The following is a 26674-nucleotide window of genomic DNA, read 5'->3' as shown; positions in this document are numbered from 1 at the left end:
TAAAGTAAAATAAAGTTTATTTATTAAAGTATTTTATCCCAGGGGCACCTGGGTGGCTCTGTCGGTTCAGCATCTGACTTCGGCCGAGGTCATGATCTCACGGTCCGTGAGTTCGAGCCCCGTGTCGGGCTCTTTGCTGACAGCTCAGAGCCTGGAGCCCATTTCGGATTCTGTGTCTCCCTCTCTCTCTGCCCCTCTCCTGGTCACACTCTGTCTCTCTCAAAAATAAACATTTAAAAAGTTTTAAAAAAATAAAGTATTTTGTCCCATACAATACTCCCACTCCACACAGCCTCACCTAGCTACAAAGGAACCTAGGAAATGTACATAGCAAAACTCGGGGTTCTGCTTGGCAAAACAGGAGAATGGACATTGGCAGACTGTAATAGTCTCGGCCACATCCAGCGTGCCTGGTTCCTTCAGCCCACATAACACCCTCTAAATACTGAATCTGGTTTCCGGTGATATCCACTTGGAAAATCTTCCCAAGATGAGGCTTTGTTTACAACTCCCCAGTTTCTCCCCACACCTCACATGCCCAGTGCAGTCCTGAACACAAATGGTCGTAGCCACCAACTGATTCATCTGTCCATGATGCCTGACCCCGAGCGATACAAGCAGCAACACTCAATAACACCCGTGGCGTTTGACCAATGGCAATAATGGCACCAGGAACACCGACTCCCCGAGGTCCTGACATGCTGCGTGCAGCACAGGAATTGTTGTGGTGCAGTGCTGTGAAATGTGGACGTGAATTCACGAACTTGGCAGAGCCCAAGGAAGCCCCCCCCCCCCAGCATCCAAGTTTCTTGCCGCAAATGGGTTTTGCTTCAACTCATTCCCCAAGCAGAATTCAGCTGTTTCCTTCTATTTCTTAAACAAAGAGGCCAAAGAAATTTAATCTTTTCTATGTGGCATTCATCGAGATTCCGTTTTCCCCTTCAGTTGAGCTAATTCTCATGGAAGGGGCAGCTGAATGGACAAACCAGTTGCCAGTTACGTGCTCTTACCACCGTGCCTACCCATTATCCTTTGCCTCAGGACCGAAGCGGTTCCTCCATTTAGTAGAGCTGTGATAACTTCGGAGCAGTGATTGCACCTTCTGAGCCTGTTCCCTCTCCTATAAAATGTAACCATGCCCCTGACACAAGAGGTGATGCCTCCATGCTGCAGAAAGTAATTATTTCTTATTGTTACTGCTTTTATTACCTAGGTGAGATGCTGTCACGACTACTCTCTGAAACTTTGCTTCGTTTTATGTTATCACCACCTGTTGATGAAAAGCCTTTGGTGCTGACAGATTGCCTGCTTAATCTATCGGATGAAGGAGGCTCGCTTCTCAGGGTTCTGCCCTGGACTCTGGTGGCCCCAGCGTCCTGTGGGCTGGGCTCCTGGCCGGTGTGGCCACGTGGCACTTACTCTCTGCTAATGACGGGTGCTCATTAACTTGATGTGTCAGTGATTTCCAGCCAGGGGCTCAAAAGCGGTAGGGCCAGGGTCATGTAGGTTCCGCACCTCTGCTGTGTTCCGTGTGCTGGGCTGACTTTGGGGAGCAGTGCAGTCTCTGTAGGAAGTTGCTGTGGGAAGACATGGCCACCAGTGTGAAAAGGAGGGGAGGGACAGCACGTTTTGAACCTTCTGTTAACGCTCAGATCGACAGACTGAGCTTTCCACTCTTGGTTTTCTGAGATGTAAGAACGAGTAAGGTTTCCCATGGTGACAGTGGCCTTGTTAAGCATTTTCTGGGTCTCTGCTCCGTGCCCTATCACTTGCAAGTTGGAAGCTGCCCGAGACCACCTTTTATAGTTCAACAAAGAATACGTATTTTTACATGTTGCCCTAGCAAGTCACTCACTTTGCTTCGTACACTTTTAGATTCAAAATTGCGTAAATACAGTGAGTGTCTATGTCGAATGCCTCCCTGTCCTGTTTTTAGGGCTGTATTTGCAAACATTAAGCTGTTTCAGGATTGGTGTTTAGGCAGATAGTGTAGCCAGAGCTAATCCTATGAGCCATCACAGGTAAAGAACCCGGCCTCATGGGCACACAGTAGGTGTTTAATAAATGCTGGTCCCTACAGTTACTAACAAGTCTAAATTAGCTGTGCTCATGCCTTTGAAATGGAAACTTTTTTTTTTTTTTAATTTTTTTTTTTCAACGTTTTTTATTTATTTTTGGGACAGAGAGAGACAGAGCATGAACGGGGGAGGGGCAGAGAGAGAGGGAGACACAGAATCGGAAACAGGCTCCAGGCTCCGAGCCATCAGCCCAGAGCCTGACGCGGGGCTCGAACTCACGGACCGCGAGATCGTGACCTGGCTGAAGTCGGACGCTTAACCGACTGCGCCACCCAGGCGCCCCACTTTTTTTTTTTTTTTAACGTTTACTCACTTTTTGAGAGACAGAGACAGGGTGTAAGCAGGGCAGGGGCAGAGAGAGAGGGAGACACAGAATCCGAAGCAGGCTCCAGGCTCTGAGCTGTCAGCACAGAGCCCGGTGCAGGGCTCGAACCCATGAACGGTGAGATCATGACCTGAGCTGAAGTCGGACGCTTAACTGACCGAGCCACCTAGGCGCCCCTGAAATGGAAACTTCTAATTCTTAGAAGAAATATTTTTCTTGGTTGTGCTCTTTGTCTACTTGGAAAGGAGCAGAATCAGCAAAATAGCTTTCAACAAGTCCCCATGTCACGGGCCTGTCATCCACGGCCCTACAGTGCACAGGGGCACACAGGCTGTCTAGGTTTTCTTTGTATCAGTTTGAGTTTCTTCTTCAGAGACTGCTTCTGCCTTCCGTCAGAGTCTCAGAGAGACCCGTCAGGGGCACAGAGATGCTAATGATAAGCTCCCAGGGCAGCCTGCGTGGGGGTGTCGTGGGGACCAAAGCATGCCATCTGTAATAAGAATAAACTGCGAGCGCAGCACTGCAGCACAGTCTCGGCTGGGCACGATGCTCGGGGCTTATTTTAGAGCCGAATGAAAGCAGGCAATTATCATGTTCTTTAGCTCTAATCAGCCAAACAGGATACAGGTAGCCACAAAATGGAGTTATTTAAAACTAACAAAATCACTTCAAAAAGGGTAATAATCTGGAAGTCTCTCTTTATGCAACATCTACTTAAAGCTGTCTAAGCGTGGAGAAGACAGGGAAGGCTTGTTTTGTAACCTCCTCAATGGCACTCGGATCAGGAAAGCTTCCTTGTGAAATGAAAGGCAGGATCTCTGGCCTGGAGGCCGCCCCACGGCAATTGAGTTTGGCCTCACCGAGTAAACCAGAGCCTTTGAAAATGATCCCAGGAAAATCCCGAGCTTCCTGTGAGGGTGGTTACCAAGGGGGCTCTCGCTAACGCAGCCAGCTGGTCTGTCCTGGCCCGATGACCCCAGACAGCCCCTCAGCTTGACTTGAAAGTTGATTCTGGACTTTGGTCCTGAGACCTTATCTTGGGCAGCATTTTCTGTGACATTCCAGTGAGACTGGGAGAGGGCACCAGGCTGAATTCTAATCACTGCTTCTGAGCAGAAGGCAGAATGAGGGGACTCAGCCTGACCCCCATCTAATTCTGGCTCTGCCATTTGTTAGGTGTGTGAACTTGGGCACATTACTTAGGCTAGCAGAGACTTGGTTTGGCCCTCTGTGAAATGGGGATGATTAGAATCTATCTGGTAGGAACGTGCTTCCAAGAGTACCTTGCTCATGGTTGCTAAGTAGAGTTCCGTAGACATCAGCTGTTGTTATGATGGTCCTCAGCTGTAAGGCCCACAGACAGAAGTTCCCACATCATCCCTCGATAACCCCAGTATGGCACTAGAAGGTGTCTTATACTGCAGTATGAAGTGTGAGTTTTATGCTGCCTCGTGTGTGCCAATGAGCTAAGAAAATCCGGAGGCCTGCCCATCCTCTAACCCGCTGGGTAAAGCCTGAGTCAATTCCCATTGCATTAAACACCACCCCCATTAATTAATCATGGCAATGAAAACCAGACTAATAAATTATAACAGCAGCTGCAGCCCTGCCTTCTGTTGAATGCTTCTTCTGTACCAGACACTGGGCTGATCGCACTGTGTCTATCATCTCATTTAATTCCACAACCAACCCATAGGGTAGCCATTTTTCTCACCATTTTACAGATGAGACTGAGGCACCGAGAGAGCGAAACAAGATGAAACAACATTGTAATAAGTGACCGAGTTAGGATTTGAACTCAGATGTTGACTTCAAAGCTAATGTTTTAACCATTATGCCACACTGCCAATCGCTTGAGCCCTTGGGAATAACATAGCTTTAAGATCCCAAACTCCAGGGGCCCCTGGGTAGCTCAGTTGGTTAAGTGTCCAGCTTCAGCTCAGGACATGATCTCATGGTTCATGAGTTCAAGCCCCGCATCAGGCTCTGTGCTGACAGCTTGGAGCCTGGAGCCTGTTTCAGATTCTGTGTCTCCCTCTCTGTCTGCGCCAACCCCGCTGACGCTCTGTCTCTCTCTCAAAAATAAATAAACATTAAAAAAATTTTTAAAAGGTCCCAAACTCCAACAAAGAACAAAATAAGGCCTTTTGTTGTAAGGATCATAACAAATCTAGCATACTACATAGTATATTTCAGTATATTTCCACATGTCTGATTATTTAAATCTCAGAACATCTTTGTGAGTCATTTTATAAGTGAGAAAATGAGGCCTCAGAAGAAGGTTAGCATCTTGCTCAGATTACACCCTAGATAATGGCACCTGGAAACTAACCTTGGAAACCAAGGCCATGCTGTGTGTCTGTCTACAAGACTCCACACACAGGCACGTTCCACTCAACCCATGCTGCCTCTCACCATGCTCTGGCCCGAGTTCTAGCTGTAGAGACGGAGTTCAGCGGTATGAAAAGGATGAAGCCAATGATAATTCTTGCCAAGTCCTAGAAAGCCCTTTCAGGGACACCTGCAGAAATCCTGAAGATGAGGTGTGGACTGTGGCATAGTGGGGAAGTCAGGGACTGAATGCAATCGTCCATTGTGGTCTGCAGTTGATTCTGTGGCTGGGGCAGCATCAGGGTTGTTTGGGGACTTCCCTGAGCCAGGTGCTTGGCTGGTTCATGGGCTTCATTCCTGTCTCAATAAACACAGTTTCTTCTGGCATCTGCTGTAAAGAAAATAGCCAGAGGACAGTGAGCAAGACTGCAAGAAATGTTTTGATGAGGGAGAGGTTTTGGGGAGATTGCTGGGAGATTGTGTTGACCACTGGTGCCCTCTTGGACTCTGCTACCCAAGACACCTATGTGATGCTGGTCAGGAGCTGGTTTCCATATTGATTTGATCACACATGGCTGGTCTTCTACTTGGTGTCCGTAGATGGTTCTTTGTTAATCTATCTGTGTGATGCTTCCAGCTTATTGTCTAGAGGAGGAAGCTTTTTCCTCTTAGTTTGAACTTGACCTCTTCTATCTAGTTGTGATGGCATCTCTTCAAGATTCATGCAATCAGACAATCATTCAGGCATTCACCCTTTTGAAAGTGAATGCCTTCTCCGTGCTGGGTGCTGGGCTAGTGCCCTGCGCCAGCAAAAGTCCTGCTGCATGAAACTTCTATTCTAGGGCCCGTCCCCAGCCTAGCATTAAGTACGCTCCATGGTTAGCATTGTATTATTCTAGAAAGGAATTCCTGCAGGGAGCATCCCTTGCAGCCATTTAGAAGTTCCTGTATTGCAGTGTTAACATGTCACCTGGCAGCTGTTACGTAATTCAGGCTGGACCTTAAGTGTCTCTTTTTTGGGACACCAGAGTAGTGGGAAGGGGAGCTGGTAGGAGGAGAGAAGGCATGTCGCCTGTGGGATAAGGTGTTTGCTCCATCTAGAACCTTTAACTTGCTACCAGAAAGTGCCATTCTCCTTTCTTTGTAAAGTTACTGATGAGGAATTAAAATATCTGGAACAATTATAGAGTGAAATATCTTGGCAGTTGAGTTAAGGTCATAACTGGGAATGAGAGCTGTCCTTTCATCACCAATTGAAAAAAAACATCCATTTTCTTGTTTCATAAATGGCACTGTTTCCAAAGCAAGCATACAGTCACTGGTATAGTGGTGGCAGTGGAGAGTGGTGGGGATTACAACCAAGGAGCCAACTAGTTTCCAACTAGTTGTCAAAGTGCTTATCTTGGTCCAGGGATATTTCCTAGTGCTTAAGAGAGACAGAGGATCCTGCCAGTTCTGAACTCAAAGTGGTCCTTCCCAGACTTCCTCAATCCTGGACACATGGCCCAAGTGGGTTCCCTCCAGGGCCCAGAATCCAGTTCAGAACAGCATCGTCCCTCTGGAGTATCCTAGTCCAAGCAGATCAACCTTGTTTAAACCAAAATGACTGTTCATCTCATCCCTGTCTCCTCCCCTCAACCCCAGTACCTTTACTCCCTTCCTCTTCAAGTTCCAAGTGTGATGTGCCTGTGTCTCCAGTCCTAGACTTTGCATGTTCCTGATTTGTCATCTGTTTCAGGCCTGTATTTATTTGTGTTTGTCACTGCTGCACTTGATGGTGGTGTGGTGAGTTCACCATGCTGGTTCACACACAGCTTCCCATTTAGTGACCCTCCTTTCTGTTCTTTCCTACAGAATTACCCTGTATGACTATCAAGCCATGTGCAGAGCCAACAAGGACAGCAGTGACAGTGCCAGCGGGCTACTGGATGTAAGTACAGTGTGGTCACCCACAAAACAGTGGCACGTTTGTATCTGTCTCTGTGTGCGAGCAGGTCTTTATCTTCGGGGTAATCAAGTTCATCTTTTTGCAAAACCATGAATGTTTTAAAGTGCTTCCTGATTTTACTGGTGAAGAAGAACCACTTCCATTCAAACCCAAACCCCCTGATTATATGAATGACAAGCAGGTCTGAAGTCACTGATGAATGAATGCAGCAACCCCCTTTTGATGGCTAGAAAAGAGGAGAAGATTTGTGGATTCTCTCCCATATGAAAGAGTTTGGTTCAGCAGAAATCTTCCCTCGGGTCTGGAAGAGACCTAGGAGGAGCCTGTGGGTAAATTCACATTCCGATCATAGATTCTCTACCCTAATCAGGATGCTGGTGTGCTTCCTTGTCACTTTTGCTGGAGCTGGTTCCATCAGTGGTGTCACAGTTGAGAACCAATCAATATAGCTGTTGTATCACTAGAAGCAGGCTTTCACACTGCCAGAAATTAACCGTTATAATTTGCTCCCAGTTAGAAAATATAATTTACGATGTACAAGCAATGTAAGTTTGGCCACCCATCACCTGAAAACACAGGGGAAAAAAAAAAAAAAAACCAGTTACAGGATACTTCAATATAACCCGACCTATGTGTATAAATAGAAGCTTCACATGTTATCATTTTGTAAATTCCAAAAATTAACCTAAAATCTGGTTTGAAACACAAAATTTATGAGCCATTTTGGTTTTTAGGATATAAACACACACCTTCTCATTTGCAGATGTAAGATCTTGCAAGGGGATTATTTAAAAGCCCAGTATTTAACACAGTTCTCCTACACTGAGGGAGTAAGAGATGATTTGGAGCTGAAAATTTCTGAGAGGCAACTAGGAACTGAAAGTTGAATGCTTTGAAAAAATACCACTTTTTAGTGAGAATCAACATGTCTTTCCAAATCCAACTTCGCTAGCTTTAGCAGGACTATTTCTAGACCTAAAATGTTCCCAAGATATGTTTTCATCATTAGGTTTAAAAGCTCAATGGCTTTACCCTTCTGAATGATAATGTGCCATTTAAATTTTTAATCCTGTATTTACATAATCCCTTTGTGTGCCCATACATAGAGCAGCGTCTGGCACACAATGCTTGAGTGCTCTTCCCCCTGGCCCCTGGGGGAGCTGCCCCTGCCCCCCACCCCTCCCCACCTCCAGAGCCTCCCTAATCCCTCTATTCAGTCCCTCCTCCCAGGGACCCAAGGACTGCAGAAATGTCACTACCCATCCCAGCAGGTACAAAGGCACAGAACTATCCCAGGGCCTGACCACCAGGGTCTTTTTGAAAAAAGATGGTTGTTTTTCAAGCAATAAGAAATATAACAAAGCCATAAGACAGCAAGTTGCATTTAGTTTTAGGAAATAGTTAATAGTTTACATCCTTATCTGACCCTAATCCTGAGAGCCCTGTGATTCACCGAATGATGTTGACATGCTCAATTAAATCAGAGCAAGAGATCCAGTCTGAAATCCCTGTGGGCTGAGAATAACCCAGTAGACTGTCATTACTGTTGTTTTGTTCATTTACTTACTGGCTTGAAATAGGGAAGTTTCAAAAAAATGGTTAGAGGTATGTAAGTCGGTTTTTGTTTCACTTAAAGCTGGATAATTCCCCCATTCCTAGTTGTAGTCTTTACCGTCCAAATGCTCAGAGGGTAGGATTAAACAGCCATAACTTCAGAAAGCAGGATTTGTCATTTCAATTCTCTGACACCTGAACGCAACCACGAAAGGTTCCGAGATTTCTCTGGACCTGCCCTCTGGGGCAAGAGCTTTGCCAGTGTCATTGCCTCTCAAAGTGCACCCACTAATCAAATATCTGGCACATGTAGATTCAGAGAACCAACTGAGACAGGGGCCTGGTATTTTCCAGAATTCAGGAAATTGAATTATCCACATAGAAAATATCACAGAGTAAACAATACAACTGCTTGTTTAAATTAAAATATTCTCAAATAAAGATTGGGCTGTCGTTGCCGTCCTTTAGAGAGTTGCAGGGGATTTTCGGCAAGGATAAAATCACATGTTTATATGGTTGTCATTTTTTTTCAAGTCCAAATATGTATGTGTGAGAAAAGGCAGCTTAAGCCCTACATAACTCATTAAAATGAATGAATGGGCAACATTAAAATGAAGTATATGCAACTTTTGCTAGTTTCAGTGAATGACATCCAGTGATGGAGAACAGGGAATCACCTTTCTGAGAGGCAGATCTGTGAATTACCATTTGAAATTAGTTATATGACTTGAGCCCTTCAGCATCAGGCTGCAAAATATTAGCCCCTGGAGGGTAAAGGTTTAAACATCATTTGCTGAACTTCCTTTTTCCTCCCAGAGATAACCCCTATATTAGATCATGTTTATTTTACTTGTAAATCACATCTCACTACAGGGGAGTTCAAAGTTTTAAAATGTTAGTTTTAGGATACAGTATCCAACCATTTTCTTCTTTTAGCTAGAGCTTCACTGTTTTTTAACATGATATCAATCTCTCTAGAAGAATAACATTGTCTTTATGTAAAGCCTTAAGTTAAACTACACATTTCATATGTGATGCATTGTTTTCAGTGTACTGAATTCTTCTCTTCAGCCTTATCATGCCTTCCTTGCTGCAGTAAAATGGATAATGACAGAACTTGTCTTGTAAGTATAATTTGCTGCATTTTTTAAAAGTAATATTGCTTGTCTTTTGTATTATAAAGCGAAGTGGAAGACTGTTCCGTGTTTTCAACTAGCATTGGATTCAGAATACTCTGAGATAACCTCATTGAATATCTCCAGGTATTGAAAGCTGAGACCAAAAAATTATCTTTAAGTTATTCATGGTCACTGCTTATGCCCTTATGTCATTGTTTAGCAGACTAACAGCTTGTAATATACAAGCCAAATTTATTTATTGTGGTTAGTGTTAAATTTAACATAGATGTCTGGCTGTTTTTAATGCAGCCTGGGTGGGCTGTGGTCAGAAGAACAAATTGCTGGGGCTGTCCACTGTGCTCCTTTGGATGTGCTGGCATGTGCAGAAGAGGGGGGGCTTGTCCCGGACAGGGGTTTTGTGCAGTCATGATCCAGGGGGTGGGGGCTTTGCTCAGGTGTGAATTAATTGTTTACCCTGTCAAACTGTGTTCCTATTTGGAGGATGCTGGATGCATCTGTGACTTAGGTCAGATTGAAACGGCTCAAAGATGAAAGCCTTGATTGACTCCCAGAAGAGGTATTGGACACATGACAGAAGCACTGTGTTCCAGAAAAGGGAAGAATTCCATGGATGAGCATGGAAACCAGATTGTTCAAGCTGTATCCGACCCTCAGATTCTTATTTTCCCCAGTAAGGCTCCACTTTCTGAGGATTGGAGGCAGATTTCTTATCATTTAATGAACAGCCATTGTCTTTATCGCTTTATTGTAGCCCATATTAATTTAACAACATTACAAATTCAAATTCACTTCTGTTATGTATCTAAGAGGCAGAGAACAACAGTAACAGAGAATAGTGAGATTTTGATGGACTATGAGTTGCTCTAGGTAGTAGCCATGAGCCTGAAAAAGAAATGATGGAATTTTGATCTATCTCTATTCACTTGGAGGATGGTTTATATTACTTTTGCATTTCTTTGTACTGGCAGTTGAGAGATTTTGATTTTTTTTTCTGAAGTTGTATTGTGGTGTAATTTCATAAAGAGAAGTTTGTTCCATTTATGCCTACACACACTCAAACACACACACACACACACACACACACACACACACACACACACACAGGGCTGAACAAGTTTGCATTGCAGTATAAATTTTGAAAGCTTCCTTTATTATGGCAGATCATAGTATAGGTAGAGAATATGTTATTTGTATTTCTGCACCAAGGCAGAGGAAGCCCTTCGGAGTTGATTTTTTACTATAGACTCACACTATAACTGGAGAACTATTTCTGCCTACAAGCGGGATATTTCTCAACGAGTTATTAAGTCTAGGTAAACCCGCTTTCAGTGTTGGGCCGGCATCGGTGATAAAATAGCCTTTCCCAAGGAAGAGAAAGCCCAGTGAAAACTCGGTAGTAACAGAACCAACCATACTGATAGCTTCGGGTAATGATGTTCCTCTTTCAAATGAGGGGAGCAATGGCCACTGTTCTGTCTGGGGCAGATGACCGAGTAACACTGGGTTTTTGCATTACCTGTTCAGGTTTCTGGTGGAATTTAACCTCTGCAGCTGGTGGCACTCAGATATGACAGCCACAGGTAAGTAGCAGCCGGTTCTTGTTTCCCAGCTCAACTTGATAAGCCTTGGGGTCACTGGCCACTTTTCATCAAGGATGTGCTCACATAAACCACCTGGGACCCAGTGATGATTTTTCAGCTCAGTCAGCAAAAGGCACCCTTTGTGCTGACCGCAGCACCATCTAGTCTGACAGAAATGCCACGGGTTTCATTCCTCCCGTGTTGAATGTGCACCCTGACCTGTTTCCTTCACTAAGACTTTGCAGTCAAACACTGCACGTGTGAATTCTTCAAAAAGCTTGCGAGCAGTGCTCAGAATCTAAGGGAGACGCATTGCCTTTTTCAGTCTCAGCGAATGGATAACCACTCTAGTTTTTTATTTGTTTGTTTGCTACAATTAGCCTCGTAAAATACAAATCTAGTCATAGTCTCCCCACTCAAAAGCCTTCGGCGATTTGATGATTCATGGAAACTCTTGTAGAGGTGTGAGTTGCGGAATTAGAGCAAGGTGGATTTGAGTCGTGGCTCCGAGGTTAGCCTTTGGCAAGTTAGCTGATGTTCAAGACTCAGTTTCCCTACATTAAGCAAAATGGGAGACATAATAAATAATATTTATCTCCTATCACGTGTGTGTGTATGTGTGTGTGCTTAATGATAAATCATGCTATCTGCTGAGCGTGGTGACTCAAAACAGGTAGCTGTAATTAACTATGAAGACAGTGCAGACAGTGTTGACCACAGGGATAAACAGTCAAGTCCCCGGGCCCTACAAAACCCGTGCTCTTTAATGCGGGCCGTCTCACAGCCATCCACCCCACCTGCTCAGGCACTTGCTGTTTCCCAGATATGCTCTGCTCTTCCTTTCCTGTGTGCATTCATTCATGTCTGTTTTCCTCCCTGGGATGCAAGGAACCAGAATTAGGCTAGACTACTGCCATTATTATCATTATTATTATTTTAATGATCTGTCTTTTTCATAGAGGTAGATGAGTAATGCAGCAGCCTTCCCCAGATGCTGGCATCTCCTCCCCCATCCCCTGAGACGCCAGTCGGTGAGGATTCTCTCAGTTCTTCCAGGAAGAGTTAGTAGCATTTCCTTCTTGTTTTCGTCCCAGTCAGCTCACACACTTCCCCAGCGTTTCTGCACCATTCTTGTCCCAGTTTGTTTCACACTAAACCAGAGTTTCTGGATAGCATCAGTATCCCTTAGCACCTAACTGGTGCCCAGTACATAGTAGGTGCTCAATGCCACGGGTTACTTACTGAATACCCTGGCAAATCTTTCCTTTGCCGGGTATGACCGTTCGAGCCACTGTCATCGTAGCTTTGTGACTTACAAATAGGACCATGTGTCCTAAATCCAGGACCTCCCTAGTTTCTTGTTAGAGGATGACATGGGGCAACCTCTGCAGAGAGGTGCACGCGTCCAGCTGCACTCGATGAGCTCTGATTACAGTGCACCTGACCCAAACATGTTTGGGGTTGACCCTGTTCTCAGAAGCTGACAGCGCAGTGGAACAACACCTTTGTGCCCTGTTTTCTCACACACGCATGCACACGCTGTCCTGGTGACCCTCAGTGTGTGGGCTCCATACTTGCCCCTTCTTGTTGGGTTGGTACCTGCTTTGCATGTCCATAACATCGCCTCTAGAGATCTAGCCTAAGGAAATAAACTGGGGTGGGAACAAAGGATGTATGACAGGATGATCATCACTAAGAAAGTGATGATTGCAAATACAGGTAACTCTTTAAAGGTGAACAGTAAGGACGTTTCAAAATAAATGACAGCCCATCCACAGAGAGGCAGAGAGAACCTTCACCAAGATTCTGCTTCTGAAAACTTTTTAAGAAGATCGAAACTGCTCATGAAATTAAGTAACATACCAAGATAAACAATATGCTAAACAGTGTGTACCCCGGACAAGCATCCAATGATGGGGGGAACGGGGGCATAGGGAGTTAAATAAATAGGGTGAGCAGCCAGTGGGGACTCAGTAAGCACAGAACAAAATATGAATTAGGAAGAAAAGACTATTATGTCCCCCAAAGGAAATGTTACCTATAGCGTGAACCTGCTTTTGTTTAAAATTGCACCAGATTTGAGAATGAGGGCTGGGAAGGGACCTGCTAAATGGGCACTTGCTATCTTTTTTTCTGTTTACTCTTCTTATTCCACTAGTTTTTCCACAATTTTACTATTAGGAGTGGAAAAAAGTAAAATGAGATTAAAAGAGAGGAATGGAAGAAGGAAGATCAGTAGAGGCCAAAAGAATGGATCACAAGTGGGTCAAAGGGCTGCCCTCACGGCACCGCCAGTTCCCGGGGACAAGTCCCCTCTGCTTGGCTCTGGGAGGCCAGAGCGTGGCGGTTCTGCCCAGGTGAAGTGCTCTGGTCGGGGATCAGGCAGCCTTCCCCTGCTGCCCGCTGGCTGCTTAGTTCTGGGCAGGTTGCACAGTCTCTCTGGGTTCCGGTGTCCCGGCAGGTCAGCACAGACAATGATGGGTTGGTTGGTGCACACAAAGCACACGGGCAAACTTGGCACACAGCAGAGTGCTCCACACATGGTGGGTGGTGTTCCCATGTGGGGCGATGGTGGCTGTTTTGGCTGAGACCGCGGCTCACTCTCAGGGGTGCGTTCAGTGCTGAGGGCAGTGGCCAGTCGTCTTCAGGGTTTGCTTCCTGGTGCCCTCTTCACAACCGGGTGCCTGCCCACCTTCTCTAAGGAGCTTCCACGGTGAGTGTGAGGATGCCCCACTTCTTCATGCCAGCCTGCATCACCATGGCCCCCATTCTGACCGCAGCCTGCTCCCCTTCCCGGTGACCTGCTGCCACAGGCCCTGCCCACGCTCTTGTTCTGGTCCTTCAGATTTGACGGTCAGTTTTAGAATTTCTGTTGTGTGCTAGTCACTGTAATCCTTGCTTAGACCACTGGTTTTCAACCTGGGGCGGGGGAGTTTTTTCTCTCAGGAGTCACTGCAATGTTCGGAGGCAGTTTTGGTTGTCACAAGTGGGGGTGAGCGGGGATACTGCTGACATGCAGTGGGTAGAAGCCAGGGATAGTGCTGAACATCCTACGATGCATAGTCCCTGGCAACAAAGAATCATCCTATTCAGAGTATCATCAGTGCCACTGCTGCAAAACCCCGGCATAGACTGAAGGGTAGAGGGTAGAGGGTAGAGGATGAAGAATAAGGAAGAGGATATGGTCTTTGCGCTCATGGGAAATGTATGCAGTTTCCCATTCTGAAATTCCACACCCCCTCTCCCCTGCTCCCCCTGTACCAGGACCAACAGTGGGCAAAATGTTAGCAAACAGGACTAATGTGATGCCTCAGTTCTCCATTTTCTGTTTTAGAAGCTTTTCTACAAGTTCTTTAATAGGTATTTCTAAGTCATGTCACCCTGTGCTGCACCGTGAGACCTTCCCCCAGATATTGGAAAGACCTTGCCACATGATTCTATCGTCACCACACGGTGAGCCCATGTACAGTGTAGTGCTTTTCCATCTCCAGAGTCCTGGCACTAGATGATCTTCAGACCCCTTCAGCATTCCTGAGCGGTGGGGACCTCTGGAATTTGTCACTAAACCTTCCTGAGCTCCCTCAGTCAGACAGCTACTGGGTCACGGAGGGCTCAGACCTAAACCAAGGGCTCAGCTCGGTGGCAGCGAGCAAGGCAGCCTGCCTTCCTTGAACCCCCGTGTGAAGCACATGAACTGTCTCATCCGGGCCTATAGCCCTCTGCTGGACATGGCTGACGTTTTCCATTTTATAGATGAAGAAATGGAATCAAAGCGGGTGAATGAACTCGTCCTCGGGGCTGCTGGAGATCTTTGTCAAATATAAATGTAAATGTGAGACCCAGCATAAGGAGAGAAAAGTTTCAAGCTTCACAGAAATACTGACTTGCAAGGTTTCTTCATTCTAAATTTACCACTCCCTCACTAGACAAAGACCCTGTGCTGAGACATACATCTTTGTTTAGCTAAAAATGGAATCCATAATTACACTGTTTATCTGCTTCATTTCCTTAATGAAGGGGACTGTGGAAGCCCATTTCTGCTTGATTATCACAAAGGTATCATTTTGGCGAAGTTGCACAGAGAGAATGGAGCTTGCTGGCACCGAGTGTGAATGGGGGTGCATTCACAGAGACAAAAGACGAGGAGAGCTTTTCAAATGGCAACTCTATTCATTCCCAGTTGTCTGTCCATAATTACTGTGAACCCAAGTCAGTTATTCTCATCAGGGACATTTGTTGCTAAGGGAAAATTAAAGAAATTCAATTGTGTGGATGCTCCATTGGGTGCTGCATTGTGAGTGAGTGGTAGGTCATGGCTCCAGCTGGAGCCAGCCGGTCCTGGCCGGATGGGACGTCGAGCGGTTTGGCAGCACGGAAGGGACGCTCCGGGCCGTGACCATGCAGAAGCTGATCTGGGCTCCCTGACTCACAGCGGTGTGACTTTATTTCCCTGGACTACAGTTTCTTCATTTTGTAGAACAGGAGAGCCCCAGACCTTCCGCATTGGTGGTGAGGACCAATTCCACACGAGGGGCCCAGCACGGTGTTTGGGGTGTAGCAAGTGCTTACTGAGTATTGGCTGTGAACGTGCTGCTGGTGATTTTTTTTTATTTTTTTAATGTTTATTTGTTTTTGAGAGAGATAGAGAGAGAGAGAGTACAAACGGGAGGAACAGAGAGAGAGGGAAACACAGAATCTGAAGCAAGCTCCAGGCTCCGAGGTGTCAGCACAGAGCCCTACGCGGGGCTCAAACTCACGAACCTTGAGATCATGACCTGAGCTGAAGTCAGATGCTTAACTGAGCCACCCAGGTGCCCCATTGCTGGCGGTGTTTAAGTAAATGATGGTCATGGTGAGTCACTTTCTGTGAGACTCAAGGCAAGCTATGTCTGCTCTCTGAACCCCGGTTTTCTGCAAAATAAGGAATCAGTCTAGCTGAGCTTCATGACTGCTTCTACCTTTGCCTTTGTAAGCTAATGAGTTTTAAATGCCTAATGGCTAAAACAGTGCCCGTTAGATTACTGGCAGCCTTAGCTATTGGTTCGAAATTCCATAGATAAATGGTAGTGACTGGCAAATATATGTGGTGTCCATAACACTCCAGACAAAGGAAGGTCTTCGTAGTAAACCATCTTATTTAGATTAAATATGGCCATGGTTTTTATATGATCATTCACACGTTTCCCAAAAGCACATCAAGCAACTTCCAGCCAGTCTGTAGTTGTGTTGCACATGGATTCAACAGTTTGTGGCCACATCAGTATGGGTGCCCTACAATTGTCAAGGGAACAAGAATTTCATCTCCAGGAAGGATCAGAGCCAAATGAGCCTCACCATTGAGAGCGCTGGACTCATTCCATTGTAACTGGGCCCAGACAATTACAATTAGAGATGGTGCAATTATTGGGCTTAGTTAAATCATGTGTGCTGCCCATCTCAGCCCGCCCCACAGACCTTCTTCCTTTCTTTCATTGGCCAAACTTCACAGAGCAGTTAAATATATGTGTGCTGGAGGCAGACAGCCCAAGTTCAAATTTTGGCTCACCCACTCACACACTCACTGGATGAATTGGGGCGATTTATGCAATTCTCTCTTCCTTTCACTAATCTGCAAAACAGAGAAAACAATTGTTCCTACCTTATAGTTTATTTATTTTTTGTCATGTTTTACTGTTAAATAGATTAAAACATGTAAAGCAGAACAGCATCTGGCATGGAGTACTTTCTTAATAAACGTGGCCGTTACCGTCATTCAGTGATTGTATGCCATCTGCATATGGGTGCTATTGCCTCTTATCATCTGTGTTTTCTTTTTTTACTTTCTTTCGTTTTAATGGCCTTACCTTTTGAAATTCAAGCAATTTAAGCATTAAAAGGAAGTTTCCCCAAATCAAAAGTCACTATCATTTGCTGTACAAAAGAATCAATTGTAAACATAAGAATCGTGAAAATAAAAAGCGTCAGGAAAGTGTAGCCGTATCTCTGTGCTTTATGTGTGGCCTTCCTAGGTAAAAAAAAAAAAAAAAAAAGGGGGGGGGCGGAGAGCAAATGAAAGAAAATGAAAATGAGAGGAAGGTGGGGAAACCTCCCTACCATCAAAGATGTTCCCCTGAGGAAATCAGAGGCACTGAAAGAGAACTTGGAAGTGAATGACGTTCCCACCAGGTGCCTCTCTGTGCTGTTGCTGTTGGGCACTGGCCACCTAAACTGACCTTGCCTTCCCACCTGAAGGCAGGCAGTTTGTCATGTGGGCCTGAGACGCTTACATCTCCTTTGTCTGATTGCCTGAAAAGCACCATTTAGGAGAATTACTCATTTATCCAGCAAGCACGTGATGACACTTGCTATCAGCTAGCACCGCAGGGCACAGGGGACGGACCTACGCCTTTGGGAGCATGACACTCGCTAGTGCTGTACTGGCAGTGGAGCCAGACATCGGGAAGGTAGCCATCGGCCCTTTCTAACCAAAAAGCAATGGTTCAAAAAGGCCATCAGTTTCTGAGGATTCCATCTAATAACATGCTGTCCTGTGGCAGTCAGCATGTTCACTTAAATAGGCCTCACCTTGTGCCAGCCACTTCCCATGTATTAATTCATCTGATCCCCAAACAACCACATGAGGTTGGTGTTCTTATTCCCATTTTACAGATGAGAACGCTAAGGTATAGAGATTAAACTCACCTGATGTCACACAGCAGTGGCAAGATTCACGACCCCTGATTTGTGCCCTTAGTTACTATGTAATTAGCCCAACTCCTGGTATGTAGATAGGAACACTCTCTAGCAGCCAGCATTTCGTGAAGGCTGTGTGTGTGTGTATGCGCGTGCGTATTTGTGGAAGTGTGTGCATGTATCCCTTGGTTGAGAGCTGTACCTGCTTTAGTCGGTTTATTACTCAGAACAACTCAGTGAGTTATATGGGCATTTTGTCTTCATATCAGTGACCAGTTTCTAGAAATTACATGTTTTACATAAACAAGCTGATTTAATCTACTTCGTTTTGTTTTAGATGAGAAAAATTACGGGGTACCTGGGTGGCTTAGTCGGTTAAGCGTCCGACTTTGGCTCAGGTCATGATCTCACAGTCCGTGAATTCGAGCCCCGTGTCAGGCTCTGTGCTGACGACTCAGAACCTGGAGCCTGGTTCAGATTCTGTGTCTCCCTCTCTCTCTGCCCCTCCCCTGCTCGCGCTCTGCCTCTCTGCCCGTCTCTCTCAAAAATAAATAAACATTTAAAAAAATTAAAGAAAAAAAAAATTACAACGCATTATGCTTCAACCCCAAGCCCCCAGTCAATTTCCTCAAAATAATTAAAGCTCAGTGAAAAGCCTATATGAGAAAAAGAATCACGTTAGGATATACATGCCTGGAATACGGCTTCCTGGTCACCCAACAAATAGCTAGTGGTTACCAAATGCTCATTTAGCATTTAGTAATCCTTTGATGCCTTGCTGAGTGCCAGCTGCCTCCACATAGACACTCCACAAAACATGTACCCGTGCTTCTGACATCCAACCATCGTTGGAATACAACTTGAGACTTTGTCAACACATCATTTTGTTAAAATCTTATTGAGTTTTGGAGTTGAAAACATAAATATATATTCTAGATATTTATAAATATGTGTTTATATTTCTGTATAGACATCAGCCAAAAACTTTGCACAAAGCTTGGTTATTGGAAACTTTTGGTTTCCAAACTATTGGTTATTGGAGCATTCTACTGGTAAGATGTTAATGAGTGACAAGAACCTGTACTATCAGCATTTCCATTTTATAGATGAGAATACGGAGGATTAGCTGGGAGCATTGGAGCAGGCATTTGTACGCCAAACTCCTCTGACTTCAGAGTCTTCACCTTAACTGCTGTGTTCTAGTATCTAGCATCCTTATCATTTTAATGTTACAATGGCTTCACTAGAATGCTAGTGTTATTCTTATTTCTATTACTTGTTACTATTTATTATTATTCACTGATACTCAGCACCCATTATGTTCCAGGTACTGTACTAAGTACTCAACATATATTGTTTCATGTACTTCTCACATCACTCACTGATAGAGAAACTATATTATCCCCAATTTGCACATTGAAAAAAAAAAAGGAAACTTAAAGAGGTTTTGGAACGTGCCCACTGGACATAACTTGTTTATTATTTTACCAACCACAGAGACTTTACCAAGTGCCTACTGTGTGCTCATCTATGTACCGGGCTTATCTAGTGCTATATTACTGGACAAGGAACTTCATAATAGTAGGATTAGGTTCATGGCTGTGGTTCAAAGACATTACGTATTTTACTATTCCATGTTTCAATTTTGTTTCTGTAATAAAACCACACAATTGCATCATGACCTTTGTCTCACCCTGAATAATATGGTGTAACTTGTATTTTATACATTTATTCAGATATACATATGTGTTGTTGCTAAGTTCAAGTACGTCTGAAGGCAGAGACCCGTTGACTGATGTTGTCCCAGAAAGTATTCTAGTGATGCATAAATGATAGTGGATGAAGCCAACACACTGCTTGAGGAATTACAGCTTATAGAGTTGCTTGGCAGATGAAATCACTTGACTAATTAGAAAATAATGCATTATGCTGTGCCTAGAAAAATCACAGCGTAGCAGGAGCGGAACTGTGTTCTGAGTTACTGTAGGCTGCCAGTCACAATAAAGCCTGTGCCTGTGTTCTTCATCTTTTTCTTTTTCCCCCTATCCCTGCAGCCCAGAAATTGAAGCAGACCCTGGAACCTTGTGATACAGAGTATCCAGCGTTTGTCTCTGAGCGCACCATCAAGGAAACCTCAGGGAACATTGCTTGTGAAGACTGCTCTAAGTAAGCCTCCCGCCTCCTTTCTGCTCAGTGTAGAGCTCTCCCAGATGGGCCAGTGTGAATGGCGTGGTCAGGATCACAGCGAGAGATGGAAACATGGCTGCCCTCTTGTGTGAGGAAGCGTTTCCACCAGCTTGGAGGAAACATCATTTCGCTTTGTTAGAGAGATCATTTAGAATCTGGGAAGCATTCAGAGTGCTTGCGAATGCATCCTAGAATATATACGATTTTTAGTCAGGTTTGTCATTGGTTGGAAAAAGTCCTGATGGTGTTTTCCCAGTTGACATTTGTCCATTTCGGCTATCTATTGGAAAAAGATCCTTAGATGTCTTTCCTGAAGGCACGAAATCTTCAGGATTCACCAGAATCTGATGTATGGGGAATGAAATTTGGTAGCTTACTAGGCATTTCCCTGATTGCTACTGAGTTTGGGCCTTTTTTAATGGTTTTATTGATCATCTGAGTTTCTTACCCCTTCATTCCTGTTGGCAGTTGTCTATTGGGTGGTGAATCTTTTCTTACTGATTTGGGTGTCATATGTTTTGGATACGATTTCTTTGCAGTTGTATGCTTTATATGTGTGTTTTCCTTTTCCTTCATCTGACTCTTCACTTTTTATAATGTCTTTAGATGCATAGACATTTTCTTTTACTTTTATTTTCATGTCTAATTTATTCTTCTGTTCTATGATCTGTGTGTTTTGTGCCTTAAGAAATTAGTCACTGCCCTCCTATCATAATGGTGTTCTCATGTATTTTTATTCTGAACACTTCAAGGTGTTGATTTTCACATTTAGGACTTGAATCCCTCTGGAATTTATCTGTGTGTGTGGCATAAGGCAGTGTCTAATTTCATCTTTTTCAATATAGTTGCCCCGTTGACCAGCACTACTTACTGAATGGTCTTTTTTTTTTTTTTTCCTAATTGATTTATTATGGCACCTGTGTCATAGGATTAGTTCTACACAGATCTGTTTCTAGGTTTTATGATTTGTCAGTAATGATGCCAACACCGATCTCTTTAATTATTATAGCTTATAGTATGACTTGATATTTAAGAGAGCAAATACCTTTTCCATATAGTCTTCTAAGTTGTCTTGGCTATTCTTGTCTCTTTACTCTTTCATATTAATTTTGTAATCAGCTTGTTAACTTCTATGAATTATGCTATGATTTTGATTAAAATTGCTGTAAGTTATAGATTAATTTGAAGATAATTGCTATCTTTTATAATCTTGGAACTTTTCATTTATAAACTAAGTATGTCTCCTTAGTTACAGGTCTTCTAATACAGTTTTATAATTTTATGTTAGATTTATAATTTGAAAGCTTATAGTTTTCCCTTCCAGCAGAAATGGCATACATTTAAAACTACCTTTTCTAATTGGTAATTGCTAGAATATGAGAACATCACTGATTTCTGTATGTTGAATATCTTGTATCCATTTGCTAAATGCTCTTTTAGATTTAATAGTTTGTGTATGGCTTCTCTTGGACTTTTTTTTCATACACACTAACATCATTTGTGAAAATGTTCCTTTCTAACCTCCATACTTACTGTTTTGTTGCCTAGAAGTAACTAGGATTGTTGACTAGAAGCAGTGAAAGTAGACAACTGTATCTTGTTCCTCAATTAAAGGAATTTCTTCTTGGGGCACCTGGGTGGCTCAGTCGGTTGAGCGTCCAACTTCAGCTCAGGTCATGATCTTGCAGTGTGAGTTCGAGCCCCACGTCGGGCTCTGTGCTGACAGCTCAGAGCCTGGAGCCTGCTTCAGATTCTGTGTCTCTCTCTGCCCCTCCCCTGCTCATGCTCTGTCTCTCTGTCAAAAATAAAACTAAACATTAAAAAAATTAAAAGGAATTTTTTCTAATAATTCCGTGTTAACTATGATGTTTGCTATTTTTTTTTGTTTTTTTTGTTTTTTATTGAGGTATAACTCACAATATCATATTAGTTTCAGGTGTACTACCTAGCAATTCAGCATGTGTAAACATTATGAAATAGTCACCACAATAAAGCTAGCCCCCATATGTCACCTTACAAAGTTAATACAATGCCATTGATTGTATTCCCCATGATGTACATTACATTCTCATGACTTACTTATTTTAGTGCTGAAAGTTCATACTTCTCAATTCCCTGCACCCATTTCATCCCCCTCCACCCCCTTTCCCTCTGGCAACCACCAATCTGTTCTCTTCATCTATGAGTTTTATTTTGTTTTGTTGATTTATTTTTTTGGTTGGATTCCACATGTAAGTAATATCATATGGTATGCTATTGGGTTTTCTAGATTGTAGTAAAATATTAATACTATTAAACTTACCATTGTAACTGTTAAAGAGATTTTGATGGTGATTTTCTTTTTAAGTTTCTTTGTTTGTTAAGTGATCTCTGTAGCCATGTGGGGATTGAACTCACCAGCCTAAGATGAAGAGTCCCATGCTCCCCTGACTGAGCCAGCCAGGCACCCCCATTGTAACTGTTTTTAAGTGCACAGTCCAAGAGCATTAAATATGTTTGCAATGTTATGCAACCATAACAGTTATCCATTTCCTGAATTGCTTTAGATTTTTGGTAGTTAACCATTTATTAAGTTAAAGAAAACCTCTTCAGGGGTGTTTGTTGCTCTCATTGCTATTGTTTGGAACTTTAATGGAGGTTGGGGCACCTGGGTGGCGCAGTCGATTAAGCATCTGACTTCGGCTCAGGTCATGATCTCATGGTCTGTGGGTTCGAGCCCCGCGTCAGGCTCTGTGCTGACAGCTCAGAGCCTAGAGCCTACTTCAGATTCTGTGTCTACCTCTCTCTCTTCACATCCCCTGCTCATACTCTGTTTCTCTCTCTCTCAAAAATAAATAAATTTAAAAAAAAAGAATGGATATTAATTTTATCAAAACATTTTTCTACATCCATTACTAAAATAATTTTAAGATGTTGAGTTACAATAATAAAAATGTTTTAAAAAATTAAACTGTGAAATATATCGTATATACTATAAATATCGTTTTTATGTTTATTCATTTATTTTGAGAAAGAGAGCATGAGTGAAGCAGGGAAAGAAAGAAAGGGAGAGAGAGAATTCCAGGTAGACCCCAACATGGGGCTCAATCTCACGATGGTGAAATCATGACCTGAGCAGAAGTCAAAAGTCTGATGCTTAACCAACTGAGCCACCCAGGCACCCCTGTAGTATCTTCAATGGTAGATGGCTTATCTAGTGTGAAAACATGCTTTCTTTCCCAGGGTGGTCTTTCATGGTCATGATTACAAAAAAACAAAAACAAAAACTATCTTGCTAGGTCCATTTGTTCATGTCATATTAATCTTTTGCATCTGTGCTCAAAAAGAAGATTGGGTTATACTTTTCCTTTCATATACTGTCATTAGGCTTTGCTATTAAGGTCATTTTATTGTCACAAAATTACTTGGATCTTAAACATTTTGTGTAAGATTAAATTATCTGCTTCTTTTAGGTTTGGTAAAATTTATCCATAAAACTATGAACGACTGATAGGTTTTTTGATTGCTTTTCTGTGTGAGTAAATTCTCAACTACTGAATTAGTTTCTTCAGTGCTTAGCTATCTCTTTGGAATTTCTGTTTCTTCTTGAAACAATTTTGGTAATTATATTTCTTAGAAAATTGCCTATTTCATACCACTCTTCACGTTTATTGCATGCATTTGTTAATAGTGTTCTTTTTTGATTAAAAATGCTGCCGTATTTGTGATTTTGCCCTCTTTTAAATCAATCTCTCTCCCTTCCCTTCTCTTCTCTCTTATACCCCCCCACAGCTCCTCTTCTCAACACCCCCTCCTTCCCCCCTCCTTTTCTTTTCCCCTCCTTTCCCCTCCATCCACCTCCCTCCCTCTCCCTCTTTCTCTTTCACTCTCCCTCCCTCTCCTTCCCTTTCTATCTCCCTCTTCCTCTCTCTTTCTTCCACCCTCTCCCTCTGTCTCTCTCCCTCCCTCCCTAACTCCCTCCTGCCATCATTTCTTCCTTCCTTTGCTCCCTCCCTCTTCTTACTAATAGAGATGTTTGGTTTTTTTCTCTTTTCAAAGAACTATCATCTAGCTTGTTAGATTTTCTCTATTGTTTCTTTGACTTTCTATTTCATTTATTTGCTTTTTATCTGTATTATTATCCTTCTGTGTTTTTGGGATTTATTCTGTTTTTTTTTAAATTTTCTATCATATTGTGTTTGATGTGTAGCTTTTGCAGCTCCATTCATATACATATTATATGTATATATATATATATATATATATATATATATATATATATATAATTATATATATATATATATAATTTCTCTCTACATTTCAATTTATATAGGGCTTTCATTATTCAGCTGGGATAATTTTCTAATATTCACCATATTTTTGATCTGTAAATTTTTAAATAGTGTTTTAAGATTTCCTAATATATGGGTTTTGAAACTATCTTTTTTTTATTGATCTCTGATTAAATGACATTGCAGTCTGTATAACACATGGTTTTCAGTCTGTGCAGAGACTTGCTTTGATTTCTAGCACTTGTCCTCGTGTTTTTGAAAGCAAGTTTCATTCTCTGATAGCTCAGGACAGGGATTAATATAGATCCATTGGGTCAAGTGTGTTAACTGTGCTTCAAAACTGTTGTTGTTCTGTTTTAGATATCAGGCTCTCCCCAGGCTTATGGATTTTTACTCTCCTTCATGTCATTCATTTTACTTTGCTTTTTATATTTGGAGGCTATTATCATGGACATCCCTGTTCAAGACTGGTAAATCATTGCTATGATCACTATGTGATCACCCACTCTATGGGAAAGTAATGTCTATTTTGTTTGCTGATAGCACAAGTACAGTGTTTCTTTGTTTGGTAATATTTCCTAGGCATGTTTTCTCCCTTCCCTCCATTTGCAACTTCCCTTCCTTCTTTCCCACCCCCCTTTCTTTCTTTCTTTCTTTCTTTCTTTCTTTCTTTCTTTCTTTCTTTATTTCTTTTTTGTCATTTTGCATTAGGATGTTGTCTTATAAATAGAATAGAGCTGGATTTGGCATTTCTATTATCTCTACTATTGGAAATTTAATATTATGATTTATTATACTTCCTGCTAAGTTTGAATTTATTTCTACCATCATTTTATAGGCTTTCTATCCCCATGCATTTTCTTTCTTTCTTTCTTTCTTTCTTTCTTTCTTTCTTTCTTTTCTTTTCTTTTCTTTTCTTTTCTTTTCTTTTCTTTTCTTTTCTTCCTTCGTCTTTCTTTCTTTGTCTTTATTCCTTCCTTCCTTCCTTTCTTCCTCTTCCCTCCTTTCTTCCTCTTCCTTCCTTTCTTTATCTTTCTTTCTTTTTTCTTTCTCTCTCTTTCTTCTTTCGCCTTTATTTGGATCTATTGAGTTTTCTCTATTCCATTTTTCCCTTACTAGCGTGTAAGTTACACACTCTTTTCTTGTGATATTTATCCATAACCTTGGTACATATTTCAGGGTCTCTTCCCTCCTCCAGAACAAACTCTTAAATCTCTAACTTGGATTAACTCCCATCTCTTTCTTGTGATATTTCCTAACATTTTAACTATGTTGTGTTTTTAACCCACCAAATATGTTGTTATTATTGCCTGTAGTAAATGAGATGTTTGCCAATTTGTTTACTCCCTATTTTTTAAAAACCATGCTTCTTGTTTTACAGTACTTTAGAAATTCTTTTCAGGAATGATCTAGGAGTGGTAAATTATCTCATTCTTTGTCTGAAATGCTTTATGTGCTATATATTCTGCAGTGATCATTTAACTCCATGCTATCTAAATTGAAATATTTTAAAGATACTGTTCCATTGTGTCCTGAGTGTTAGCTTTGTACCTCTATAGGTGTTCTGGTGTTTTCCCCCTCAGAGGGCTTTTAAAGGGCTTCTCTTTGATATTCCGAAGTTTCACCATCATGTGTCTAGATAGAAATTTACTTCTGTGTGCTTAAATACTTTATTCTGAGTAATTTCCTTAAACTTCAGTTCACTGATTTCCTTCTGATTGTGTCTAGTCCACCGCTTAGAGTCCATTGAGTTTTTGATGTGGATGTCTTTCTCCTTATTTCTCGATGTTTTATTTGTTTCTTTTAAAAATCTGTGTATTCTTGGGGTGCCTGGGTGGCGCAGTCGGTTAAGCGTCCGACTTCAGCCAGGTCACGATCTCGCGGTCCATGAGTTCGAGCCCCGCGTCAGGCTCTGGGCTGATGGCTCGGAGCCTGGAGCCTGTTTCCGATTCTGTGTCTCCCTCTCTCTCTGCCCCTCCCCCATTCATGCTCTGTCTCTCTCTGTCCCAAAAATTAAAAAAAAAAAAAAAAAAAAAGTTGAAAAAAAAATCTGTGTATTCTCATATGCTTTAAAGTCGCTAAGAAAGTGAACTTTAAAATATCTGTGTATTTTTAATAAGATGTAAGAGTGTTATTCTTGAGTTTTCTGTACCTAATTATAAAGACTTTTTAAGTTTGTTTTTGCACTTTAAATTTGGTGTTGGGGGCAGGGCACCAATTTCCTTGTCGCTTGTGTCTTCTTTCTTTCCTGGTAGATAATTTGCTCATGTATTCTGTCATCTTTGACCATGGACTGATTTTTACTATTAATTATTATTTTTGTGGGAACAGAATAGAGCTCGAGTCTCCCTTCACAGTAGATTTACAGTTGGACTTTAATCACGCATCCTGTTAGTATTGACTGCCTGTGAATTCTCGTTACGTAAGTTTTTGTGTTTAGGAGTTTCTGCATCATATAATTACAGTAAATATTTTTCCTGGGCAGCATGTAGTTTTGGCTTAAAGTTTGATTTCTCATGCTAATATTGTTTTTCCTGTTCAGACCCCAGAAGCACCAGATTATCAGCTTTTTTATACTTAGTTATAAAT

At 42.4% G+C, this 26674-nt stretch overlaps 1 protein-coding gene across 5 annotated transcripts in view; it reads left to right on the top strand.

The window, feature by feature from the left end:
* The window catches only part of CACNA2D3 (calcium voltage-gated channel auxiliary subunit alpha2delta 3), an 860192-nt gene that overhangs the window by 791314 nt on the left and 42204 nt on the right, over positions 1 to 26674 (top strand). For all 5 annotated transcript variants that reach the window (XM_058726526.1, XM_058726525.1, XM_058726524.1 and 2 more), the window contains 4 exons: positions 6589 to 6664; positions 9308 to 9360; positions 10900 to 10955; positions 19682 to 19793. In XM_058726526.1, the coding sequence (XP_058582509.1) occupies positions 6589 to 6664; positions 9308 to 9360; positions 10900 to 10955; positions 19682 to 19793 (297 nt within the window). The remainder of the gene's footprint in view (positions 1 to 6588; positions 6665 to 9307; positions 9361 to 10899; positions 10956 to 19681; positions 19794 to 26674) is intronic.

The sequence above is a fragment of the Neofelis nebulosa genome, chromosome 4, assembly GCF_028018385.1.
Source record: "Neofelis nebulosa isolate mNeoNeb1 chromosome 4, mNeoNeb1.pri, whole genome shotgun sequence".
Taxonomy (NCBI): Eukaryota; Metazoa; Chordata; class Mammalia; order Carnivora; family Felidae; genus Neofelis; species Neofelis nebulosa.
Note: the sequence above shows the minus strand (reverse complement) of the source record. Positions and strands in the feature narration are given on the sequence as shown.